This window comes from Ranitomeya variabilis, chromosome 1, assembly GCF_051348905.1.
Source record: "Ranitomeya variabilis isolate aRanVar5 chromosome 1, aRanVar5.hap1, whole genome shotgun sequence".
Taxonomy (NCBI): Eukaryota; Metazoa; Chordata; class Amphibia; order Anura; family Dendrobatidae; genus Ranitomeya; species Ranitomeya variabilis.
This window is the reverse complement of record NC_135232.1, coordinates 660178104-660204765: the sequence shown is the minus strand read 5'-3', so window position 1 is coordinate 660204765 and position 26662 is coordinate 660178104. Positions and strand designations below refer to the sequence as shown.

General features: G+C 44.2%; 1 protein-coding gene across 1 annotated transcript in view; it reads left to right on the top strand.

Moving 5' to 3' along the window:
• The window catches only part of LOC143798308 (exonuclease 3'-5' domain-containing protein 2-like), a 92025-nt gene extending 82716 nt beyond the window's left edge, over positions 1 to 9309 (top strand). Inside the window, exons 6-8 of the mRNA XM_077281108.1 lie at positions 3233 to 3390; positions 8841 to 8894; positions 9176 to 9309. Of these exons, the coding sequence (XP_077137223.1) occupies positions 3233 to 3390; positions 8841 to 8894; positions 9176 to 9309 (346 nt within the window). The remainder of the gene's footprint in view (positions 1 to 3232; positions 3391 to 8840; positions 8895 to 9175) is intronic.
• Positions 9310 to 26662: the final 17353 nt, after the last annotated feature.

Genomic DNA, 26662 nt, shown 5'->3' with positions numbered 1-26662 from the left:
GGAAAAAATCAAAATATCTGTTATGATCCCAATGGCAGAGGATCTCTGATATTCCGGCAAGATAGCAAAAATATAAATACTGCTCTAGGGAGGTGGAAACTGGGCTAACCGCATACCTGATCCTGACACAAACAACTAAAAGTAGCCGGTGAACGTGCCTACGTTGGTTCTAGACGTCTCGAGCCAGCCGGAGAACTGACTACCCCTAGAGGGAAAAAATAAGACCTCGCTTGCCTCCAGAGAAATTGAACCCCAAAGATATAGAAAGCCCCCAACAAATAATAATGGTGAGGCAAGAGGAAAACACAAACGTAGAGATGAACTAGATTCAGCAAAGTGAGGCCCAATAGTCTAGATAGCAGAAAATAGATAGTGGACTATGCGGTTAGCAGAAAACCCTACAAAACATCCACGCTGAACATTCAAGAACCCCCACATCAACTGACGGTGTGGAGGGAGAATATCAGCCCCCTAGAGCTTCCAGCGAGTCAAAAAATCAAATGTAAAGCAAGCTGGACAAAAACACTGAATAATGCAAACGATCCAAATTGTACAAAACAGACTTAGCTTTTCTTGCATGAGGCAGACTGAAAGGAATCCGGAGGAGACCAAATAGGTCTGGATACAACGATGCCAGGCAAGAGACTGAGTCCAGAGGAGACTCAAATAGGAAACACCCGCTGCTTAACGACACAGCTGGAGCTCAGGCCTGCAACAAGACATACCTAACACAATACCGTTAGTGACCACCAGAGGGAGCCCAGAAACACAGTTCACAACAGTACCCCCCCCCTTGAGGAGGGGTCACCGAACCCTCACCAAGACCCCCAGGGCGATCAGGATGAGCAGCGTGAAAGGCATGAACCAAATCAGCCGCATGAACATCAGAGGCGACAACCCAGGAATTATCCTCCTGACCATAGCCTTTCCACTTAACTAAATACTGGAGTTTCCGTCTAGCGATACGAGAATCCAGAATCTTCTCCACCACGTACTCCAACTCACCCTCAACCAAAACCGAGGCAGAAGGCTCAACAGCAGGAACCATAGGCACCACGTACCGCCGCAACAAGGACCTATGGAACACATTATGAATAGCAAAAGACGCTGGAAGGTCCAAGCGAAAAGACACCGGGTTAAGGATTTCCAAAATCTTATAAGGACCGATAAAGCGAGGCTTGAACTTAGGAGAGGAGACTTTCAAAGGAACATGCCGATAAGACAACCAAACCAAATCCCCAACACGAAGTCGGGGACCCACACCGCGGCGGCGGTTGGCAAACCGCTGGGCCTTGTCTTGTGACAATTTCAAATTGTCCACCACATGGTTCCAAATCTGCTGCAACCTATCCACCACAGAATCAACCTCAGGACAGTCAGAAGGTTCAACCTGACCCGAGGAGAAACGAGGATGAAAACCAGAGTTGCAGAAAAAGGGCGAAACCAAGGTGGCAGAACTAGCCCGATTATTAAGGGCAAACTCGGCCAGTGGCAAAAAGGTAACCCAGTCGTCCTGATCAGCAGAAACAAAACATCTCAAATAAGTCTCTAACGTCTGATTAGTTTGCTCGGTCTGGCCATTAGTCTGAAGATGAAAAGCCGACGAAAAAGACAAATCAATACCCATCTTAGCACAAAAGGATCGCCAGAATCTGGACACAAACTGGGATCCTCTGTCAGATACAATATTCTCAGGGATGCCATGCAAACGAACCACATTCTGAAAGAACAAAGGAACCAAATCAGAGGAGGAAGGCAACTTAGGCAAGGGCACCAAATGGACCATTTTAGAAAAACGATCGCACACCACCCAGATGACAGACATCTTCCGAGACACCGGAAGATCCGAAATGAAATCCATGGAAATGTGCATCCAAGGCCTCTTTGGGATAGGCAAGGGCAAAAGCAACCCGCTGGCACGAGAACAGCAAGGCTTAGCCCGAGCACAAATCCCACAGGACTGCACAAAAGAATGCACATCCCGCGACAAGGAAGGCCACCAAAAGGACCTGGCCACCAAATCTCTGGTACCGAAAATCCCAGGATGTCCCGCCAACACCGAAGAATGAACCTCAGAAATAACTCTGATGGTCCATCCGTCAGGGACAAACAATCTCTCTGGTGGACAACGATCAGGCCTATCAGCCTGAAATTTTTGCAGCCCTCGTCGCAAATCTGGGGAAATGGCAGACAAAATTACTCCCTCTCTGAGAATACCAGCCGGCTCAGAGACTCCCGGAGAATCAGGCACAAAACTCCTAGAAAGTGCATCAGCCTTCACGTTCTTCGAACCAGGCAGGTACGAGACCACAAAGTCAAAACGGGAGAAAAACAACGACCAACGGGCCTGTCTAGGATTCAGGCGCTTGGCAGACTCGAGGTAAATCAGATTTTTATGATCAGTCAAGACCACCACACGATGTCTAGCTCCCTCGAGCCAATGTCGCCACTCCTCAAATGCCCACTTCATGGCCAACAACTCCCGATTACCAACATCGTAGTTCCGCTCAGCAGGCGAAAATTTCCTTGAAAAGAAGGCGCATGGCTTCATCACGGAGCCATCAGAACTTTTTTGCGACAAAACAGCCCCTGCACCAACTTCAGAAGCATCAACTTCAACCTGGAAGGGAAGAGAGACATCCGGCTGGCACAAGACTGGCGCTGAAGTAAACCGACGCTTCAGCTCCCGAAAGGCCTCCACGGCCGCAGGAGACCAATTCGCAACATCAGAACCCTTCTTGGTCATATCCGTCAAAGGTTTAACCACGCTGGAGAAATTAGCGATAAAACGACGGTAAAAATTAGCAAAGCCCAAGAACTTCTGCAGGCTCTTAACAGACGTGGGCTGAGTCCAGTCATGAATGGCACGGACCTTAACTGGGTCCATCTCCACAGTAGAAGGGGAAAAAATAAAACCCAAAAAAGAAACCTTCTGTACCCCAAAGATACATTTTGAGCCCTTCACAAATAGAGCATTCTCCCGCAAAACCTGAAACACCATCCTGACCTGGTTCACATGGGACTCCCAATCATCAGAAAAAAACAAAATATCATCCAGATAAATAATCATGAATTTATCCAGATATTTCCGGAAGATGTCATGCATGAAAGTCTCCTCTCCTAAGTTCAAGCCTCGCTTTATCGGTCCTTATAAGATTTTGGAAATCCTTAACCCGGTGTCTTTTCGCTTGGACCTCCCAGCGTCATTTACGATTCATAATGTGTTCCATAGGTCCTTGTTGCGGCGGTACGTGGTGCCTGTGGTTCCTGCTGTTGAGCCTCCTGCCCCGGTTTTGGTTGAGGGCGAGTTGGAGTACGTGGTGGAGAAGATTCTGGATTCTCGTATCTCTAGACGGAAGCTCCAGTATTTAGTTAAGTGGAAAGGCTATGGTCAGGAGGATAATTCCTGGGTTGTCGCCTCTGATGTTCATGCGGCTGATTTGGTTCATGCCTTTCATGCTGCTCATCCTGATCGCCCTGGGGGTCTTGGTGAGGGTTCGGTGACCCCTCCTCAAGGGGGGGGGTACTGTTGTGAACTGTGTTTCTGGGCTCCCTCTGGTGGTCAATAACGGTATTGTGTTAGGCATGTCTTGTTGCAGGCCTGAGCTCCAGCTGTGTCGTTAAGCAGCGGGTGTTCCCTATTTAAGTCTCCTCTGGACTCAGTCTCTTGCCTGGCATCGTTGTATCCAGACCTATATGGTCTCCTCCGGATTCCTTTATATAACTCCGCATCGCGGCATGCTCTGGCACAGATAAATTAAAGAGTCGTCCCTTAGGAAACTTACTACCAGGAATCAAATCTATAGCACAATCACAGTCCCTATGAGGAGGAAGGGCACTGGACCTGGTCTCATTAAATACATCCTGAAAGTCTGACAAAAACTCAGAGATCTCAGAAGGAGAAGAAGAAGCAATAGACACCAATGGAGAATCGCCATGAATCCCCTGACACCCCCAACTAGACACAGTCATAGCTTTCCAATCTAAAACTGGATTATGGGCCTGTAACCATGGCAGACCCAAAACGACAACATCATGCATTTTATGCAGTACCAGAAAACGAATCACCTCCTGGTGTACAGGAGTCATGCACATGGTCACTTGCGTCCAATACTGAGGTTTATTCTCTGCCAATGGCATAGAATCAATTCCTCTAAGAGGAATAGGATTTTCCAAAGGCTCCAGGACAAAACCGCAGCGCTTGGCAAACGACAAATCCATCAGACTTAAAGCAGCACCAGAATCCACGAAAGCCATAACTGGGTAAGAAGATAATGAACAAATTAAAGTCACAGACAAAATAAACTTAGGTTGAAAAGTACCAATGGCGACAGGATTAACTTCTTTTTTTAAACGTTTAGAGCATGCTGAGATAACATGTGTTGAATCACCACAGTAGAAACACAACCCATTTTGACGTCTATGATTTTGTCGCTCGGCTCTGGTCAAAATTCTGTCACATTGCATAGAATCAGGTGACCGTTCAGACAGCACCGCCAAAGGATTAACAGATTTGCGCTCCCGCAAACGTCGATCAATTTGAATGGCCAGAGCCATTGAATCATTCAGACCTGTAGGGATAGGAAACCCCACCATCACATCTTTAATGGCTTCAGAAAGACCATTTCTGAAATTTGCGGCCAGTGCACACTCATTCCATTGAGTAAGCACGGACCATTTCCGAAATTTTTGGCAATATACCTCAGCTTCGTCCTGACCCTGAGAGATAGCCAGCAACATTTTTTCAGCCTGATTTTCAAGATTAGGCTCCTCATAAAGCAAACCAAGCGCCAGGAAAAACGCATCAACATTCACCAATGCAGGATCTCCTGGCACCAGAGAGAAGGCCCAATCTTGAGGGTCGCCGCGCAAGAAGGAAATAACAATCTTAACTTGCTGAGCAGAATCACCAGAGGAACGAGGTTTCAGAGACAGAAACAATTTACAATTATTCCTAAAATTCAGGAACTTAGATCTATCTCCAAAAAACGGCTCAGGAATAGGTATTTTTGGTTCAGACATAGGGCTATGGATAACAAAATCCTGAATGCTTTGCACCCTAGCAGCAAGCTGATCCACACTAGAAGTCAGAGTCTGGACATTCATATCTGCAGCAGAGTTTCAGCCACTCAGAGAAAAAAGGGGATGGAAGAAGCTAGGCAAACTGCAGCAAAAAAAAAAAACAAAAAAAACAAAACTCAGAACTTCTTTTTAATCCCGCTTCTGCGATGCATTAAACATTTTCTTTGGGCCTGGCATTCTGTTATGATCCCAATGGCAGAGGATCTCTGATATTCCGGCAAGATAGCAAAAACATAAATACTGCTCTAGGGAGGTGGAAACTGGGCTAACCGCATTCCTGATCCTAACACAAACAACTAGAAGCAGCCGGTGAACGTGCCTACGTTGGTTCTAGACGTCTCGAGCCAGCTGGAGAACTGTCTACCCCTAGAGGGAAAATAAGACCTCACTTGCCTCCAGAGAAATTGAACCCCAAAGATATAGAAAGCCCCCAACAAATAATAACGGTGAGGCAAGAAGAAAACACAAACGTAGAGATGAACTAGTTTTCAGCAAAGTGAGGCCCACTAGTCTAGATAGGCAGAAAATAGATAGTGGACTATGCGGTCAGCAGAAAACCCTACAAAAACATCCATGCTGAACATTCAAGAACCCTCACACCGACTGACGGTGCGGGGGGAGAACATCAGCACTCTTAGAGCTTCCAGCGAGCCAGAAAATCAAATATAAGCAAGCTGGACAAAAACACTGAAAAATGCAAACGATCCAAATTGTTCAAAACAGACTTAGCTTTTCTTGCATGAGACAGACTGAAAGGAATCCGGAGGAGACCATATAGGTCTGGATACAACGATGCCAGGCAAGAGACTGAGTCCAGAGGAGACTTAAATAGGGAACACCCGCTGCTTAACGACACAGCTGGAGCTCAGGCCTGCAACAAGACATGCCTAACACAATACCGTTATTGACCACCAGAGGGAGCCCAGAAACACAGTTCACAACAGATGCCCCTTTGGTGTCAATTGCTTCTTCTACTCCTTCTGAAGTCCCTGAATTTTTGTCGGACTACCAGGATGTATTTGATGAGCCCAAATCCAGTGCCCTACCTCCTCATAGGGATTGTGATTGTGCTATAAATCTGATTCCTGGTAGTAAGTTCCCTAAGGGACGACTTTTTAATTTGTCTGTACCAGAACATGCCGCTATGCGGAGTTATGTAAAGGAGTCCTTGGAGAAGGGGCATATTCGCCCGTCCTCGTCCCCTTTGGGTGCGGGGTTCTTTTTTGTGGCCAAGAAGGATGGTTCTCTGAGACCCTGTATAGATTATCGCCTTCTAAATAACATCACGGTCAAATTTCAGTACCCCTTGCCACTGTTGTCCGATCTGTTTGCCCGGATTAGGGGGGCCAGTTGGTTCACCAAGATAGATCTTCGAGGAGCGTATAATCTTGTGCGCATAAAGCAGGGCGATGAATGGAAAACAGCATTTAATACGCCCGAAGGCCATTTTGAGTACTTGGTGATGCCTTTTGGGCTTTCTAATACCCCCTCTGTATTTCAGTCCTTCATGCACGACATCTTCCGAGAGTATCTGGATAGATTTATGATTGTGTACCTGGATGATATTTTGGTCTTTTCTGATGATTGGGAGTCTCATGTGAAGCAGGTCAGGATGGTATTTCAGGTCCTGTATGCCAATGCCTTGTTTGTGAAGGGCTCTAAATGTCTCTTCGGAGTCCAGAAAATTTCTTTTTTGGGCTTTATTTTTTCTCCTTCTACTATTGAGATGGATCCAGTCAAGGTCCAGGCTATTCATGACTGGACTCAACCTACATCTGTGAAGAGTCTTCAGAAGTTCTTGGGTTTTGCTAATTTTTACCGTCGCTTCATCTCTAATTTTTCTGGCGTGGTTAAGCCTTTGACGGATTTGACCAAGAAGGGTTCTGATGTGACGAATTGGTCTCCTGCGGCCGTGGAGGCCTTTCAGGAGCTGAAACGTCGGTTTTCTTCGGCTCCTGTCTTGCGCCAGCCCGATGTCTCTCTTCCCTTTCAGGTCGAGGTTGATGCTTCTGAGATTGGAGCAGGGGCTGTCTTGTCGCAGAGAAGCTCTGATGGCTCTGTGATGAGACCATGTGCTTTCTTTTCTAGAAAGTTTTCGCCTGCCGAGCGGAATTATGATGTTGGTAATCGTGAGTTGTTAGCTATGAAGTGGGCATTTGAGGAGTGGCGACATTGGCTTGAGGGAGCCAAGCATCGTGTGGTGGTCTTGACTGATCACAAGAATTTGACTTATCTCGAGTCTGCCAAACGGTTGAATCCGAGACAGGCTCGATGGTCGCTGTTTTTCTCTCTAAACACTCTATGTCCTCATAAATAAACTGGCACTTCTAAACATATACTCAAACCTAACAGTCTATCCTTTAAGGTAGCCGAAAAACATGAAGAGATCCAAGATACTACTAAAATAAGGCTTTATTAGTGGGAATTATATCCAATGCCATAGTGCACAAGCACCTAAACAAGAAGTGGGGAGCTACCACAATTATCATGCTAAACAGCACTTTTTTACAATGTAAGACAGACGGTAGCACCAAAATATAAGTCAGGTACACACCATTTTATATTGCATAAGTATACATATATTAACATCAATACATAAAGTGTACAAGAGCAACCGCCATATCTACCTGTGACTTGGCCCAGCGTCCCACCTCACCCCAACGCGCGTTTCGCAATTGGCTTCTTCCGGGGGCGTGTCTGGGGCAGGGAAGTGCAGAGTTTTTATTGTGCATAAGCACCAATCAGCCAGGGCGCCTGAAACATGTGACCGCACGTATTGTTAGATAGCGTTCGGCACTAGTCGGCGCATGCGTCCTCTGTGTCTACATCCTAAACAAGATCACTTCCGGACCTGCGCTCAATGGAACGCTTGCTGGAACGCAAGCGGTCCAGTATAGAGCGCGATCAGAAGTGAATAGGACGGAGAGAGGAGCATGCGCACTGCCTTAGAACTATTTAACCTGTAAGGAATAGAATAAGAACCGGGGAGGGGAATGCCGTATTGAGAGGGGCGTTTTATAACTTCCATATAAAGTTAATTCAATGACCGTGCAGAAAGTGCCATGTGCCAGTGCGAATAAAAGTGCCGTTATAATGAAATACTACAGTGCTCTAATATATTCTTCAATTAAAAACCGTATCGTATGTAACATTATTTAAAAAGTGATTTATTGCCAAAAATTATATAATAATTACATAACATCAGTGAAATATATAAAGTGACAAGTGCCAGCAAAAATATATATAATATATTAATAAAGTGCCTAAATTTAAATACATAATTAGGAACCCATAATAAGTCCCCACATAAAACTAATTCACTATTAAGTGACATAATAATTCTACCAATATCCTAACTATCAATCAAAAAATCCCCCTTCCCATTTTTATCCGACACATACAATGGGTCCATAGGTATATAAAAAACTGTACGATTAAAACAACTTCTATTTAAAGTGCATACTTTCAAGGTCCTCATATACAGTCTATTAATTATTATAATACAAATAAGATCCCAATAATCCCCCACTTCCTTAGCAATCCCCTATCCCTCTTAGTCAAACCATCTACTAGACCCCAAGGGATATCATTGAGAGCAACATAATGACACATAGAGCGAAATTAGCGGATGAGACATATACATAGAATCCCCTTGGAGAGTATATGGAAACACTGTTTAATAAAATACAGTTCCTTCAAGGTATTCAGTTCCTAAACGTGACCCAATGTCCGCTTCCAATTCTTCCACCCTTATCCAGCTCTCCATATCCAGAGGGTGATGGATGGTATCATTCCTATACCTCCTTCCACAGGTAAGATAAAAAAGATAACAGACAGAGATCACATGTTCCTATAAATCAATAAAACACATGTTAAAATCTTTAGAAACATAACATTTAATTATTAAGAATATTAAAACACCAAAAAACCCATACCCTATCCCATAAAAGAATGTCTCTCCAGAAATATTACATCTTTATAAAAGGATGTTTTTTTTATAAGAATTTAAATTTAAATTTGAACAGACTTCAAAAATGAGGCGAACCCTAAATTCTCATTAAGGCCCTGTGGGGTCATTGTTCCCAACCTATAGATCCACTTGCTCTCCAATTGGGTCAGGGTCCTGCCTACATCACCACCCCGTATATTGATGTTGATCTGATCAATGCACTTAATTTTCAGGCCTCTCGCTTGTCCCTCATGATACCTTTTGAAATGCCTGGGTAAGGTCTTCAATGTCGTTTCATCCTCCACCGTTCTTGCTTTACTGATATCTCTGGCGTGCTCCCTTGTTCTAACTTTAAGTTCCCTGGTGGTTAGTCCAACATAGAACTTACCACAGGGGCACTGAGCCTGATAGATGACTCCCCGCGAGCTACAGTTCAAATTTTTTCTAATATCGTATATTTTTGATCCGTCAAAATTACAAAAATTAGTCGCTCTAATAAGGTTGAGACATCCCTTGCATAGTCCACATGGGAAGAAACCCTTACGTTCCCCCCCCCCCCACAGGCCTTGAAGGTCCTGAATTTGGGGCTTCATAATGACTCTTGACCAGGGCATCTTTAAGGTTAGGTGAACGTCTAGCCACAAAGGATGGAGTGGGGGGTAATGCCCGTTTCAAAACAGGATCTATCATTAACACCTCCCAGTGTTTCCGGATAATGTTTGTTAGGCCCTGCCATTGACAATTATACGTCGAGATAAATCTCAACTGATTCTCCTCTTCCTTCCTACTTCCTTTTGTATTCTTGTACAACAGATCATTCCGGGTAGACCTCTTAGCTCTCATATATCCTCTTTTTATGCATCGAGAGCTATATCCTCTTGCTGTAAATCTCCGAGCTAGGTCCGTAGCTTGATGTTCAAATGATCTGTCCTCTGAACATATCCTCCTGAGACGTAGGAATTGTCCTATAGGGATTCCCCTGATTGTTGATTGAAGGTGAGACGAGTCTGCTTGTAATAATGCATTCGTAGCTGTGGGCTTCCTGAATACGTCAGTACTAATCCGTCCTTCCGGTGTCATAGTGATTTTTAAGTCCAAGAAATCCAAACTTCTGCCAGTATGAAACGTAAGTTTGACATTAATATCGTTGTTATTCAGAGTGTTCATAAAACGATTAAGACCCTCAATAGAGCCCTCCCAAAAGAACAGAATGTCATCTATGTACCTCATCCAGTTGTGGACTAAGTCCACATCCTGGATGAGGTCTCCCTGAAAAATACTCCTCTCCCATGCACCCAAAAATAAATTAGCGTAGGCCGGGGCGCAGGAGGCCCCCATTGCCGTACCCTGTATCTGAAGAAAAATGCTGTTATTAAACGTAAATACATTGTGATTTAAAATAAATTCTAAAAATATCAGAATCAGGTCATCAATGGGGGGATGGATGTTACTGGACTGCAGAAACCATTTGGTGGCCCGTAAACCATCTGTATGGCGGATGGACGTGTACAACACCTCCACATCCGCTGTCACCATAATGACATTCTCTTCCACCTGTAGCTGGTCCAACCGTTGAAGGACCGCTGTTGTGTCTTTAATGTATGATGGCAGAGTGGACACTATTGGTTTTAGGAAATAATCAACTATGCCCGAAATAATTTCACACAATCCTCCAATACCTGCAACAATTGGACGTCCGGGTGGATCAACGGGATTTTTGTGCAGTTTGGGGATGATATAAAAAGTTGGTAGTCTGGGCTGCAAATTCTTTACGGTGTCCAACAATTTCCTAGAAATTCCTTCAATGAACGCTTTGTCCAAAATATTCACAAGTTTCTCCTGGAAGGAAAGTAAAGGATTAAATGTTACTCTCCAGTAACATGTAACATCATCAAGTAGTCTATACGCCTGTTTCTCGTACATCTGGCAAGGCCAGATGACGAGGTTACCCCCTTTATCTGCAGGTTTATATACTACGTCTTTCCAAGATTTCAATTCCTCCAAGGCCATACGCTCCATTTTATTTAGATTTGATTGGTTTCCACATCCAGTAGCCAAATGCTCAATATCCCGCGTTACCAACTTTGTGAAAACTTCCACCGCTGGACATAGACTCAACGCAGGGAATTTCTTGGAACTACTGTACAGGTGATTAGGAATGTTACTCACCCCTGTTGCCGCATTCTCTTCCTCCAAGGAAATGAGTGCCTCCAACGCCTCAATTTCATCAGGTGTGGTGTCCGTGTTTGATGTTGTACTCTTAAAATGTAATTTCTTTAAAATTATTTTTCGGGATAGCAGATGGGTATCCTTAATAGCTACGAATTCATCCATTCGAGAAGAGGGAGAAAAATTAAGACCTCGTTCCAATACCTCTGTTTGAATGGGAGTTATCTCATGATATGATAAATTCACTACCTTAAATTGGTCCTTATTTCTCTGACGTCTGTTTGTTTTATAAAACATGTCAGGAAACTGCTTTTTACGTGCTCCAGTTCTTAGATTAAAATCCCTCTGTTCCTCCGCATCACTCACTGTAGTATGGCTTTCTGCTCCAGACGTACTTGACGCCACAGAGGGTTCCCTAGAACGATTCCTGTAGGGTATATTCTTTTTCTTATTCTGCCACTTATGTACTCTATCCATATCATAGTCTGTCATGTCCCGCTTACATTTTTTAAGCTTACCCTGGCTCACTTCAACCTCCCATTTGATAGTATCCGCATCCAGTTCTTTGAGCCACTTATCCAGGACGTCCTTAGGTACATCCTTTTGTAACGTAGTCTGTATACTCTCTAACTCCTCATCCATTGCTGTTAGGGAGAGAGTGTTTTTCTCAATGAGGATCTGTATGAATTCACAGGAGCACGTAGTTGCTGCCATTACCCATCTTTTCGTCAGATTATCCTCTTGTAGTTCAAACGTAGGGTATAATTGTACTCTTAATCCCCTCGGTATAATCCTTTTTGACAAATAATTTTCTAATGTAGTCCGATTCCACCACAATTTTGTTTTCCGATATAATATATTCCTATATTGATGCATAATTTCCTTATAATCTTTTGAGACATCCTGCGAAACTGTTAAGGTGCTTTGTTTAAAAATATCTGAAGCCTTAGTTCGCCAAGAGCTTTCTTTGGCTTTAAGATCCATCAGGGTAGATAGTCTATTCAAACAACAAAATAGATATATTGTAATAAAGTTATTTTTCACCACAGACCATACCTGTGGCCAATATACTCGAAATTTGTGGACACCAATACTGTTCAAAACAACAACCTCTAAATCAGTTTAAACACTCTATGTCCTCATAATTAAACTGGCACTTCTAAACATATACTCAAACATAACAGTCTATCCTTTAAGGTAGCCGAAAAACATGAAGAGATCCAAGATACTACTAAAATAAGGCTTTATTAGTAATAAAGCCTTATTTTAGCTGTTTTTCTTTCGTTTCAATTTCGTGGTTTCATATCTTCCGGGTTCGAAAAACGTGAAGGCTGATGCCCTTTCTAGGAGTTTTGTACCTGACTCCCCGGAAGTTTCTGAACCGACTGGTGTCCTCAAAGAGGGGGTGATTTTGTCTGCCATCTCTCCTGATCTGCGACCAATAGACCTGACCGTTGTCCACCGGAGAGACTGTTTGTCCCGGACAGATGGACCAGTAGAGTTATTTCCGAGGTTCATTCTTCAGTGTTGGCAGGTCATCCTGGGATTTTTGGTACCAGGGATTTGGTGGCGAGGTCCTTTTGGTGGCCTTCCTTGTCGCGGGATGTGCGTTCCTTTGTGCAGTCCTGTGGGATTTGTGCTCGGGCCAAGCCTTGCTGTTCTCGTGCCAGTGGATTGCTTTTGCCTTTGCCTGTCCCGAAGAGGCCTTGGACGCATATTTCCATGGATTTTATTTCGGATCTTCCTGTCTCTTAGAGGATGTCTGTCATCTGGGTGGTTTGTGATCGTTTTTCTAAAATGGTCCATTTGGTACCCTTGCCTAAGCTGCCTTCCTCCTCCGATTTGGTGCCACTGTTTTTTCAGAATGTGGTTCGTTTACATGGTATTCCGGAGAACATTGTGTCTGACAGAGGATCCCAGTTTGTGTCCAGATTTTGGCGGTCCTTTTGTGCTAAGATGGGCATTGAATTGTCTTTTTCGTCGGCCTTCCATCCTCAGACGAATGGCCAAACCGAACGAACTAATCAGACCTTGGAAACTTATTTGAGATGTTTTGTTTCTGCTGATCAGGATGATTGGGTGACTTTTCTGCCATTGGCTGAGTTCGCCCTCAATAATCGGGCTAGTTCTGCTACTTTGGTTTCACCGTTCTTTTGCAATTCTGGTTTTCATCCTCGTTTTTCCTCGGGTCAGGTTGAGCCCTCTGACTGTCCTGGGGTGGATTCTGTGGTGGATAGGTTGCAGCAGATTTGGAACCATGTGGTGGACAATTTGACGTTGTCCCAGGAGAAGGCTCAGCGCTTTGCTAACCGCCGTCGCTGTGTGGGTCCCCGACTTCGTGTGGGGGATTTGGTATGGTTGTCTTCTCGTTATGTCCCGATGAAGGTTTCCTCTCCTAAGTTCAAGCCTCGTTTCATCGGTCCTTATAAGATTTTGGAAATCCTCAACCCTGTGTCATTTCGTTTGGACCTCCCAACATCGTTTGCCATTCATAATGTGTTCCATAGGTCTTTGTTGCGGAGATACGTGGTGCCTGTGGTCCCTTCTGTTGATCCTCCTGCTCCAGTCTTGGTCGAGGGGGAGTTGGAGTATGTGGTGGAGAAGATCTTGGATTCTCGTATTTCGAGACGGAAGCTTCAGTACTTAGTTAAATGGAAGGGCTATGGTCAGGAGGATAATTCCTGGGTTGTCGCCTCCGATGTCCATGCGGCCGATTTGGTTCGTGCTTTTCATTCGGCTCGTCCTGATCGGCCTGGGAGCTCTGGTGAGGGTTCGGTGACCCCTTCTCAAGGGGGGGGGGTACTGTTGTGAATTCCGTTCTCAGGCTCCCTCCTGTGGTCATGAGCGGTATTGTGTGAGTTTGTTCTGGGGCTCCCTCTGGTGGCCTTTAGCGATATGGCTGGTCTTGGCTGGGCTCAGCTTCTTCATTTCCTGCTATGCTGAGGCCTATTTAATTCACCTGGCCCTTCATTTGTTGCCTGCTGTCGGTGTATTCAGTCCTGTTTCTGAGAGCTCCTGAATATTCCTTGTGACCAGTCTCCTGCTGGAGAAGTTAAGTTTGTTTGTTCATTTTGCTCATTATTTCCTTGAAAACGTTTCTCTGTATATGATGAGTTCAGTCCAGCTTGCTGAGATGTGATCTTGCTCTTGCTGGTTGGTTCTGGGGTGCAGAGTGCGCCCCTCACATCGTGAGTCGGTGTGGGGGTTCTTGTATTCTCTGCGTGGTTTATTTTTGATAGTTTTTGTACTGACCGCACAGACTCCTATCTATTTTCAGTCTATCTAGTATTAGCGGGCCTCATTTGCTAAACCTGTTTCATTTCTACGTTTGTCTTTTCCCCTTAAACTCACCGTTATTATTTGTGGGGGGCTGACTAAATCTTTGGGGTTATTCTCTGAGGCAAGTGAGGTCTTTGCTTTCTCTCTAGGGGTAGTCAGTTTCTCAGGCTGTGAACGTGGCGTCTAGGATTTTAGGAACGCTCCACGGCTGCCTTTAGTGTTTGTGGATAGGATCAGGATTGCGGTCAGTATAGCTTCCACCTCCCCAGAACTGGTTCTATATTCTGGTCACATGTGTCAGGTCAGTTTTGAGATCCTACCACCGGATCATAACAGCCCCCGTCCTCCACATTCCCAGCATTGGATGCCTCCTTCTCGCTGGGGGGCACCTCAAGCCTGTCCTCATGCCTCCGATGCCTGACGGGAGAGGGGCTTGCTCCCACTGATCCCGTATCGGTCAAGCCGAAGAATGATTGCATGAGTACGGTGGGTCAGACTGTTGTTTTTCCCCCACTCTTCGCTCCAACTGGGTCAGTTTCTCTTGCACGTTGACAAGGGACCGCTGCAAGTCTGGCACCACCTGGACAAAGCACCTCCTGATGGTTTGGGTCCCCTCTGGTATTGGTGCTTCACCCCAGACGCGTAGCTCTCTTCTTTACTTCGGGCCACTGTTTCCGCCAGGATTTGACGAAACATAAGAGTCGGATCTGCCCGGACCTGTTCTGACAGTGCTCGCCTCAAGGACGTGTTGTGCAGCCCCAGAATGAATTGCTCCTAGAGTATCCAGTCTTTAGAGCCCATGCCACCAAATCCATCCCCCTTCTTTCTCTGCACCTCCGCTAACACTTCTTGCAGTGCTGTTGCATACTGAGAAATTCCTTGTTTTTCCAGCTGCAGCCTAGAGAAAACTTTGGCGCAAAGGTGTCCGGCGCTAGCAGTCTCGCCGTAGATCTCTTCCAGGAACTTCACTAGCTCCTTCAGCGTACTGCAGGTGAGTTCAGGTTGTAGGCAGACGTTTCTACAGGCTTCTCCCTCTAGGGCAGTTAAAGCAATGTCCGCTTCAAGGTCTGGGCTGATGTTATAAATCTTCAGGGTGCTTTGCAGCCGGGACACCCTGTCGGAAAGTGGTATATTATTGCCGTCAAACTTTGGTAGCACACTAAATATGGTGCCCATAGGGAGTGTCCTTGCAGGGGTTTCACCAATGCCCACAGCATCTCCATTAACATTAGCATTCCCGCCGTTGCTGTCTGCTGCCTCCATTTGGTGACAGTACCCTGCTCGCAGCGCCACTTGAAGCGATGGCTGGGGTACCACCACGGTGCAGGAAGACTACTGTACACAAGATGAGGTGCAAAAACAACAAAGGGTAGATTTATTGGAAGGCAAGGAATTAAGTGGATAAGGAAGATGCAAACAGGGGTATGCAATGGCAAAAGATAATTTACAAGAGTTATGTTCTTTAGCTTGTCCGTAAAATAGCACGGTGCTCCAACTGTTACAAACTCAATATATGTCACACAAGTAAATGCAAACAATAAACAAAGAATGATGCTACTCTACGTATAACTTCCCTGGCCTTTACTAAGCAGGCCTCACGGCTGCCGTGTTCTGACTGTTGAAGCCTACACTAGGCCCTGACATGCACAAAACAGGAACAAACTCACAGTGATGTTGGGGACTCAGGTCCAGTCCCCGGGGCCCCCAACAGTCTAATACGGTGGTGCGCCTGGCTTTCTGTCAGCTCCGTGAAACGTGGTCTTCTCCTTGGTTCTGGGTCATAGTGGTGCTCCTGGAAACTGTAAATCCCTTTCTCGGTATCTTCGTGGCTCCTCCAACTAACACAGGACAGCCACCCTTGCTGCACCCGGAAAAGTCTGTCAAATCTCACAAGTCCACTTCGTTACAGGCTGGGGGTCTTCTCTTGCAGCTATATCAAGACACAGTTCTCCTCTCTTGCAGCTATCAGCACAAAGTTTTCTCTGCAGGAGCCTCAGCTCACACAGGCTGTTCAGGCTCCACCCCTGCCATCTGCACATTCCAGTTCATTCACACAGTCTATTGCAGGGAAGAAGCAAAACATTCCATCCTGCCAGACAAGGGGAAGCAGTCTCTTAAAGTAACAGCGTGTTCCTTACTGTCCATAACAGCTGCACCCTCCTACATACCCATGGTGAGTTTTTGTATGTAAGTAGCTTTTTGTTATTCCTGTTTGTCTTACAAGTTTATATACTAACATATGTCATAGGCCTCCTGGGGGAGGGGGCAGATTAGGACACTAACAGGAGCATAGTAAGGTCAGAGACTTGGGCTTTTCTTCCTTTTAAAGAATGCCCAGGACAGGGATACTTAGGGTCCCATTTCCAGGGTTAGTGTGAGGCCCCCCTTCCTTACCGAAGACCACAACAGCATGACAATTCACCAGCGTATCTAGTTAAATCTGCTAATGGAGCGCCCCCGTGGGCTATGGGTTACTCGGCACCTGGCCCATCGGTTCTCAAGGGGGATTTCACGGTGGCTGACCCGGTCCGTGGCCCTAGGGACGTGTGTTGTAAATGGGGGGAAAGGTCTTTAAAGGAATATGTTCGTGACGCCACCTGTGGTATTCGGTCAGAGTGACCGACGTTGCATTAAGGGGTCCACTGGGGTGATGTTATGGCAGCTAGATGGTATACCTTCCCACAGGTGACGTGTATCCCCAGGGCTTCCCAGTGTGTAGATGGAGGATGGTGTGAGGCGCAGTGAAAAACGAGGACACAAGGTTGCAGTCTCTTTACCTTTTTACTGAAGGATTCAGCATCCACAGTCCAGAGCACCAGATCACAGGGCAGGCAGAGTCCGGCCGGTCCGAAGGCAAATCCAGAGTCCCCTTATCCAGGTGGTAATCAGTAGCCTTTCTCTAGCACCGGGGTGTTGTAGTACCATATTGCTGAGCCTCTCATAAGGTCCTCACAACTGTTGTAGATGTTCTAGATGTTATGTCTCTTTCTCTGTCCCCCTGATGGTAAGGATAGGACAAACCCGTATGACTGATGGCCTGAGGCTTTTTACAGGGACTCTAGCACGCCCCGGCCCCCACAAGTTGCCACTGTGCCCAGGGCCGTATTTAGAGTTTCTGCTGCCCTAGGCACTTTTAGTGCTGCCTCCCCCTTTGGTGAGTATGACACTATCGGCAGTGACTTTGGCAAGAATCGCTGATGTGAAAGTCGCCTTTTGCAGCCGATCGGGCAGTTTTTCTGCATCTGCCGTGTAACGGATCACTTACGGCAACACTGCGTTCAGCCTCATTCATTCCCTATGGGATTTGCGGCACTTGTATAACCAAATAACCTATAACTCTCAATAAACTATATAAAACAATACTTTATTAATTAAAACCATAAAACACAACCACAGACATGCCAACACTAAACAACCGTGCTCTCTGACTATATCCTATCCTGGGGACCCTGGATGCCTACTGCCTAGCAGTGGAGGTTGGCACCCTACATATAACGAGATTGGCGCCCCCACTCAACGACGACTTACCCTAAATCTCCTATTGCTGCCCTATATATAGATGTGTAACAGCCGGGCAACCAAATATCCAACAGGAAATAAGATTAGGGTAACTAGATATCAGTAATCAGAATTACCCACTGGTAAGTAGGGCAAACAAATATATATGTTTTTTTGATAGGGTGAGAGACACAGACATACAAAGTGCAAAATTAGTGCAGAATAAAGTGCTGAAAAAGTGAACAAATATTCCTAGCTAAACTGCTCCCTAGCCTCAGTATCTGCCTTGCTGTGGAGGTTGGCACCCTACTGTACAGCGGAATTGGCGCCCCCACTCTGCGACGGCTGTCCCTTGGATACCCTATGGGTAGCTCTAAGCAGTCCCACAAACTAATATAGATATATTTGATAGATTTATATCAGGAAAGGCAGAAATAGATGAACACACTGATTAAATAGTCAGTACCACATGCCACAGGCTGACAATGCACCTATAGAGTGTATAACCAAATCAAAGATATCATAACACTCATATATATAATTCCATATGAATTATTTTAGAGAGGCAGTTCTCTCAAAGAGGCTGTTATCCCAAGAGAACAATCATATAACACTCTTATATGGGACTATCTGCCTCATTTATAGTTCTTATCAAGATTATTTTGGCACATATATATGAATAACAGTGCAATGGAGCAGTAGACTAGAAAGGGTACTCATCGTAGTTCAAAAGATGTCATGGTGCGCCTCTACGCGTTTCACCTTACGGATCATCAGGAGGCTTTGATGTATGGATGTGTCATGGAGTAACCAGCTCACTCATACTTATATAGATTCTGAAGTTAATAGATAGTAGTAGCTACTAGAGGCATGACTCCCCCTATCTTTAACATGTCTGCTATATCGAACCTTTTATAACACGGGAGTCTATTGAAAGGTATATGTTGTGCATATACTAGCCGCCATGTTGTTGTGGCCCCTCTGGTATATACATTCAATGTACTCCATACTGATTCCTGTTATCTCTTGTGCGCCAGTTGGGCCTCGCTGTGCTTGGCGTGCGTCTCAGCTGGAGCGCATATGACCGCGCTTACAATGGGGCGCATGACCGGAAATGGTCAGCGCTGCCCAGGACCATAATTGCGCATGCCCGATGGTATGTATTTACTAGGCGTACTTTACAGCTGGAACGCACATAGCCGCGCCTTCCATAGAGCGCATGACCGGAAGTGGTCAGCGCTACCCAGGACCATGATTGCGCATGCCCACATGGTGTGTATTAATGCTTCAAACAAACCTCTGCTACAGCCGGAAGATCCCACTAGGACGCACATATCCGCGTCAGCAGCACTGCGCCGGACTCATCGGCTTCACTGCACAGCGTCTATGGTTGCTAAGTAACGAGAGGTTCATAAAATAGCAGCGATCATGTTAATAAATATAATGCTAATCATAGGGAAACCTGTTCTAAAGCTTATACAAGCGCACTATAGTTTGTCATGTAAATACTTTGTTGTAGAAGGTCTAATATATTAATAATAAGGCACCCACTACACCCAATTTATTCATAGCGCTATGAAGCACCATATATTACTAGTGCTACAATTATATTACTATATAAATAGTTTGTGAGGAAGAATAACGTATACACAAAATAATAAATATTGATATTCACGGTAAATACCGTGTACCCTCTATAAACATGGGTCAGTAGAAGTAACGTAGCAAATATATATATAGATACAGTAGTCCAGGTAGCCCTTCATGAAACAACAGTCGCATAGTAGGGACACTCAGTAAGTTTTTTGTATCTAGTGGCCTAATTAGCACGAGAAGGGACAAGATAAGTAAAATAAATAAATGAATGAACAAAATAGAAATCAGCCACGAAGAGGATAGATAGATTATTATAGGAAGCATGCAAAGGACTGGTTTTCATTCAGTCCAGCTGGTGCTATACAATTTATACGATGGATCCATGCACATTCTTTCTGTAACAGCAGTTTATCAAAGTCGCCACCTCTTGGATTTGGCGTATAGACCTCTATTACACTAAAAGCAATCTCCTGCAAATTGCCCCGATGTGTGTCATTCATATGTTTGGCGATAGGTGTATCACGTCCATGTTTTATATCGCCTATGTGTTCACCAACTCTTCTCCTAAATTCCCTCTTCGTTTTGCCCACGTAATCTTTAGGGCACCCACAGGTAGCAATATAAACCACGCCTTTGGTCTTACAGTTTGAAAAATCACGAAGATAATATTCTTTGCCAGTAGATGAACTAGTGATGGATTTACATGGTTTCATATGTCTACAATTGACACAGTTGCCACATTTGAAAAAGCCACAGATTTTTCTGTCAAGCCATGTGCCCTCAATAGCAGGTCTTTTAAAATGACTATGCACTAAGTTATCTTTTAGGGAGAGGCCCTTTCTGTATGTTATTTGGGGCTTTACTCCAATCATATGGGTCAAATCTGGGTCAGCAGATAAAACATCCCAGTGTTTTTCCAGGATCTTGGCCACTCTTGTATGCTGACAATCATAGGTACCAATGATCCTGATGGTCTCCAAATCAGTAGTTCGTCTCTTGCTCTGAGTTTGTAACAGAGCATTCCTGTCCTGCACAAGGGCATGATTGAAAGCTGCCTCTACAACACCTCTGGGGTATCCCTTTTCCCTAAAGCGATTTTTCATATCCCCTGATTGGTCTATAAACGTGTTGGTATCTGAGCAATTTCTTCTTAATCTTAAGAACTGACCTTTCGGAATACCTCGTTTGAGAGCTTGCGGATGGTGGCTCTCCCATCTTAGTAGGCTATTGCTACTTGTAGGTTTACGAAAGATCTGTGTTTTAAGTGAGCCATCACCATTTATCTGAACATACACATCCAGGAATGACAGTGCTTGTGAATTAATTTCGCAGGTAAAAAGCATACCTATGGCATTATCATTTAGTTGTTGAATAAAATTACCAAAGGCTTCCTGCGTCCCCTGCCATATAATGAAGACATCGTCAATAAATCTGTACCAGACCCCCACATGTTGATTCCACCATCTCACATCGTCAGGAAAGACAATCGTTTCCTCCCACCAGCCCAGGAACAAATTAGCATACGATGGGGCGCAGGGACTCCCCATCGCTGTGCCCCTGAGCTGGTGGAAGTACTTCCTGTCAAACATAAAATAATTTCTCGTGAGTGTGAAGTGTAGGAGATCCAGTACAAAGCGATTGTGTGCCATACACTGGGTTGCTCTTGTCTTTAAGAAGTGGTTCACTGCCGCTAGGCCTAAGTCATGTGGGATGTTACTATAGAGAGCCTCCACGTCTATCGAGGCCAAAAAGGAGCCCTCAGCTACATGTATGCCATCCAATTTAAGTAGCAGATCTGAGGTGTCTCGAATGTAGGACGGAAGGGCTTGAACAAATGGTCTCAAAATTTCATCTATGTACACACCACAGTTTTGTGTTAAAGAGTCAGAGCCTGATACTATTGGCCGTCCTTTAATTGGGTTCAACCCTTTATGCACCTTAGGTGTTGTGTAAAAGGTGGCAGTAAGAGGATAAGTTGGTAACAAGAATTCAAATTCACTCTTAGATATCAAGTTACTCATTTTAGCTGTTGTCAACAGATTCTCTAACTCATGCTTATAAATGAGAGATGGGTCTTTAGGTACTATTTCATATGTGCCAGTATCTCTCAATATAGTGTAGCACATGTGTAAATAGTCCTCTATTGTCATAATCACCAAGTTACCTCCTTTGTCGGAGGGCTTGATGACTAGATCATTACTTTTCATAAGCCTGGACAGTGCTTCATGTTCCCTCTGTGTCAAATTTGAACCATATGGCCCCGTGGGAATTTTCCGTAGATCCCTCTCTACCAGTTTTAAAAAAATATCAATACTGGTTACGTCTCCTTGTGGTGGCATTTTCTTACTTTTGTTTTTAAGTTTGGTGAAAGGACATAGATCATTTTCCTGGCTATTTTCTTCCAATAGGCCCATCAGAGCCATGTACCCCTCTAAGTCCTCATTAGCCAGACCTAGTCTCTCACATTCAAGTCTATTATTGGCTGCAAAGAATTTTTTCCACTTTAGTTTTCTACAAAACAGATTGATGTCTTTCAGCCAGCTAAAACAATCATATCTGTTTGTAGGTACAAAGTTGAGCCCCTTCAAAAGGAGACTATAATCATCTCTAGTTAGGACATATTTGGAGAGGTTAATTATCTGGCCCCTATTTAGACCTTGGGTCATAGATAATAGCCTGTCCGTGCATTCCTCTCTAAAAAAGAGACCGATGAGGATGCTGAGGATGAGGACACATTGTTGCCATTGGGAGGGCCTCTCCCTGGCTGTTGTGATTGACCCCCTCTTTGGTGCCCTCTGGGATGATATTTTCCTCTGCCTCTCCATCCCTGTCTAAAGCGTCTGTTTACTCTCGGGGTGAAATTCCCTTGAGGGCGTTCTGTGTCAGATGTCTCAATATCAGATGAAGAAATGTCAGAGATACTATTGCAACTGAAGCTGTATGCCTGATTATCACTGAACGCCCTCAAGTCTCTTTGAAACTGCTGTTGCTTTCTATCTTTGATGAAAGATTGGTATTTCTCAACCGAAGTTTGTAAAAGGCCCTCCCTTCTATTAAAATCGGGATCTGCCTTATGTTTCAAAATGTTGTCAATTGATTTATTCAACTGCTTGGAGGAAAGCTCAAATAGCTTCCTTTCCTCCTCAAGGAGTAAACACATAAATCTAATTGATGACTCAATAGACTCTTTTAGCCACTTGGTCAGTAGTTCAGATGAAGCTGTCCTGGGAGATGGATTTAGATTAATTCTCAGGCCTCTGGGTATCACTCTATTTTTAATGTAGTTTTCCAGGGCTTTTATCTCCCACCAAGATTTAATGTGTTCTTTGTAATCTCCGTATAGGTCTCCAAATAATGATTTAAGTGACTGACTGTTGCTGTTCGGCCCCAAATCACTATTAGTGCTAAAGGCCTGATTGGCTTCCTCTACCCATGCTTCTGTGTTCACGGGACCTGACAAAAAACTTGCCATGCCACCTCAAAGTATATTATATAGTTAATTTGTTCCTGGGCTGGTGGGAGGAAACGATTGTCTTTCCTGACGATGTGAGATGGTGGAATCAACATGTGGGGGTCTGGTACAGATTTATTGACGATGTCTTCATTATATGGCAGGGGACGCAGGAAGCCTTTGGTAATTTTATTCAACAACTAAATGATAATGCCATAGGTATGCTTTTTACCTGCGAAATTAATTCACAAGCACTGTCATTCCTGGATGTGTATGTTCAGATAAATGGTGATGGCTCACTTAAAACACAGATCTTTCGTAAACCTACAAGTAGCAATAGCCTACTAAGATGGGAGAGCCACCATCCGCAAGCTCTCAAACGAGGTATTCCGAAAGGTCAGTTCTTAAGATTAAGAAGAAATTGCTCAGATACCAACACGTTTATAGACCAATCAGGGGATATGAAAAATCGCTTTAGGGAAAAGGGATACCCCAGAGGTGTTGTAGAGGCAGCTTTCAATCATGCCCTTGTGCAGGACAGGAATGCTCTGTTACAAACTCAGAGCAAGAGACGAACTACTGATTTGGAGACCATCAGGATCATTGGTACCTATGATTGTCAGCATACAAGAGTGGCCAAGATCCTGGAAAAACACTGGGATGTTTTATCTGCTGACCCAGATTTGACCCATATGATTGGAGTAAAGCCCCAAATAACATACAGAAAGGGCCTCTCCCTAAAAGATAACTTAGTGCATAGTCATTTTAAAAGACCTGCTATTGAGGGCACATGGCTTGACAGAAAAATCTGTGGCTTTTTCAAATGTGGCAACTGTGTCAATTGTAGACATATGAAACCATGTAAATCCATCACTAGTTCATCTACTGGCAAAGAATATTATCTTCGTGATTTTTCAAACTGTAAGACCAAAGGCGTGGTTTATATTGCTACCTGTGGGTGCCCTAAAGATTACGTGGGCAAAACGAAGAGGGAATTTAGGAGAAGAGTTGGTGAACACATAGGCGATATAAAACATGGACGTGATACACCTATCGCCAAACATATGAATGACACACATCGGGGCAATTTGCAGGAGATTGCTTTTAGTGTAATAGAGGTCTATACGCCAAATCCAAGAGGTGGCGACTTTGATAAACTGCTGTTACAGAAAGAATGTGCATGGATCCATCGTATAAATTGTATAGCACCAGCTGGACTGAATGAAAACCAGTCCTTTGCATGCTTCCTATAATAATCTATCTATCCTCTTCGTGGCTGATTTCTATTTTGTTCATTCATTTATTTATTTTACTTATCTTGTCCCTTCTCGTGCTAATTAGGCCACTAGATACAAAAAACTTACTGAGTGTCCCTACTATGCGACTGTTGTTTCATGAAGGGCTACCTGGACTACTGTATCTATATATATATTTGCTACGTTACTTCTACTGACCCATGTTTATAGAGGGTACACGGTATTTACCGTGAATATCAATATTTATTATTTTGTGTATACGTTATTCTTCCTCACAAACTATTTATATAGTAATATAATTGTAGCACTAGTAATATATGGTGCTTCATAGCGCTATGAATAAATTGGGTGTAGTGGGTGCCTTATTATTAATATATTAGACCTTCTACAACAAAGTATTTACATGACAAACTATAGTGCGCTTGTATAAGCTTTAGAACAGGTTTCCCTATGATTAGCATTATATTTATTAACATGATCGCTGCTATTTTATGAACCTCTCGTTACTTAGCAACCATAGACGCTGTGCAGTGAAGCCGATGAGTCCGGCGCAGTGCTGCTGACGCGGATATGTGCGTCCTAGTGGGATCTTCCGGCTGTAGCAGAGGTTTGTTTGAAGCATTAATACACACCATGTGGGCATGCGCAATCATGGTCCTGGGTAGCGCTGACCACTTCCGGTCATGCGCTCTATGGAAGGCGCGGCTATGTGCGTTCCAGCTGTAAAGTACGCCTAGTAAATACATACCATCGGGCATGCGCAATTATGGTCCTGGGCAGCGCTGACCATTTCCGGTCATGCGCCCCATTGTAAGCGCGGTCATATGCGCTCCAGCTGAGACGCACGCCAAGCACAGCGAGGCCCAACTGGCGCACAAGAGATAACAGGAATCGGTATGGAGTACATTGAATGTATATACCAGAGGGGCCACAACAACATGGCGGCTAGTATATGCACAACATATACCTTTCAATAGACTCCCGTGTTATAAAAGGTTCGATATAGCAGACATGTTAAAGATAGGGGGAGTCATGCCTCTAGTAGCTACTACTATCTATTAACTTCAGAATCTATATAAGTATGAGTGAGCTGGTTACTCCATGACACATCCATACATCAAAGCCTCCTGATGATCCGTAAGGTGAAACGCGTAGAGGCGCACCATGACATCTTTTGAACTACGATGAGTACCCTTTCTAGTCTACTGCTCCATTGCACTGTTATTCATATATATGTGCCAAAATAATCTTGATAAGAACTATAAATGAGGCAGATAGTCCCATATAAGAGTGTTATATGATTGTTCTCTTGGGATAACAGCCTCTTTGAGAGAACTGCCTCTCTAAAATAATTCATATGGAATTATATATATGAGTGTTATGATATCTTTGATTTGGTTATACACTCTATAGGTGCATTGTCAGCCTGTGGCATGTGGTACTGACTATTTAATCAGTGTGTTCATCTATTTCTGCCTTTCCTGATATAAATCTATCAAATATATCTATATTAGTTTGTGGGACTGCTTAGAGCTACCCATAGGGTATCCAAGGGACAGCCGTCGCAGAGTGGGGGCGCCAATTCCGCTGTACAGTAGGGTGCCAACCTCCACAGCAAGGCAGATACTGAGGCTAGGGAGCAGTTTAGCTAGGAATATTTGTTCACTTTTTCAGCACTTTATTCTGCACTAATTTTGCACTTTGTATGTCTGTGTCTCTCACCCTATCAAAAAAACATATATATTTGTTTGCCCTACTTACCAGTGGGTAATTCTGATTACTGATATCTAGTTACCCTAATCTTATTTCCTGTTGGATATTTGGTTGCCCGGCTGTTACACATCTATATATAGGGCAGCAATAGGAGATTTAGGGTAAGTCGTCGTTGAGTGGGGGCGCCAATCTCGTTATATGTAGGGTGCCAACCTCCACTGCTAGGCAGTAGGCATCCAGGGTCCCCAGGATAGGATATAGTCAGAGAGCACGGTTGTTTAGTGTTGGCATGTCTGTGGTTGTGTTTTATGGTTTTAATTAATAAAGTATTGTTTTATATAGTTTATTGAGAGTTATAGGTTATTTGGTTATACTTTGATTCTCTCTTGACCTATAGGCATTATTTATTTCTGGTTTATAATATACTTTGAGGTGGCATGGCAAGTTTTTTGTCAGGTCCCGTGAACACAGAAGCATGGGTAGAGGAAGCCAATCAGGCCTTTAGCACTAATAGTGATTTGGGGCCGAACAGCAACAGTCAGTCACTTAAATCATTATTTGGAGACCTATACGGAGATTACAAAGAACACATTAAATCTTGGTGGGAGATAAAAGCCCTGGAAAACTACATTAAAAATAGAGTGATACCCAGAGGCCTGAGAATTAATC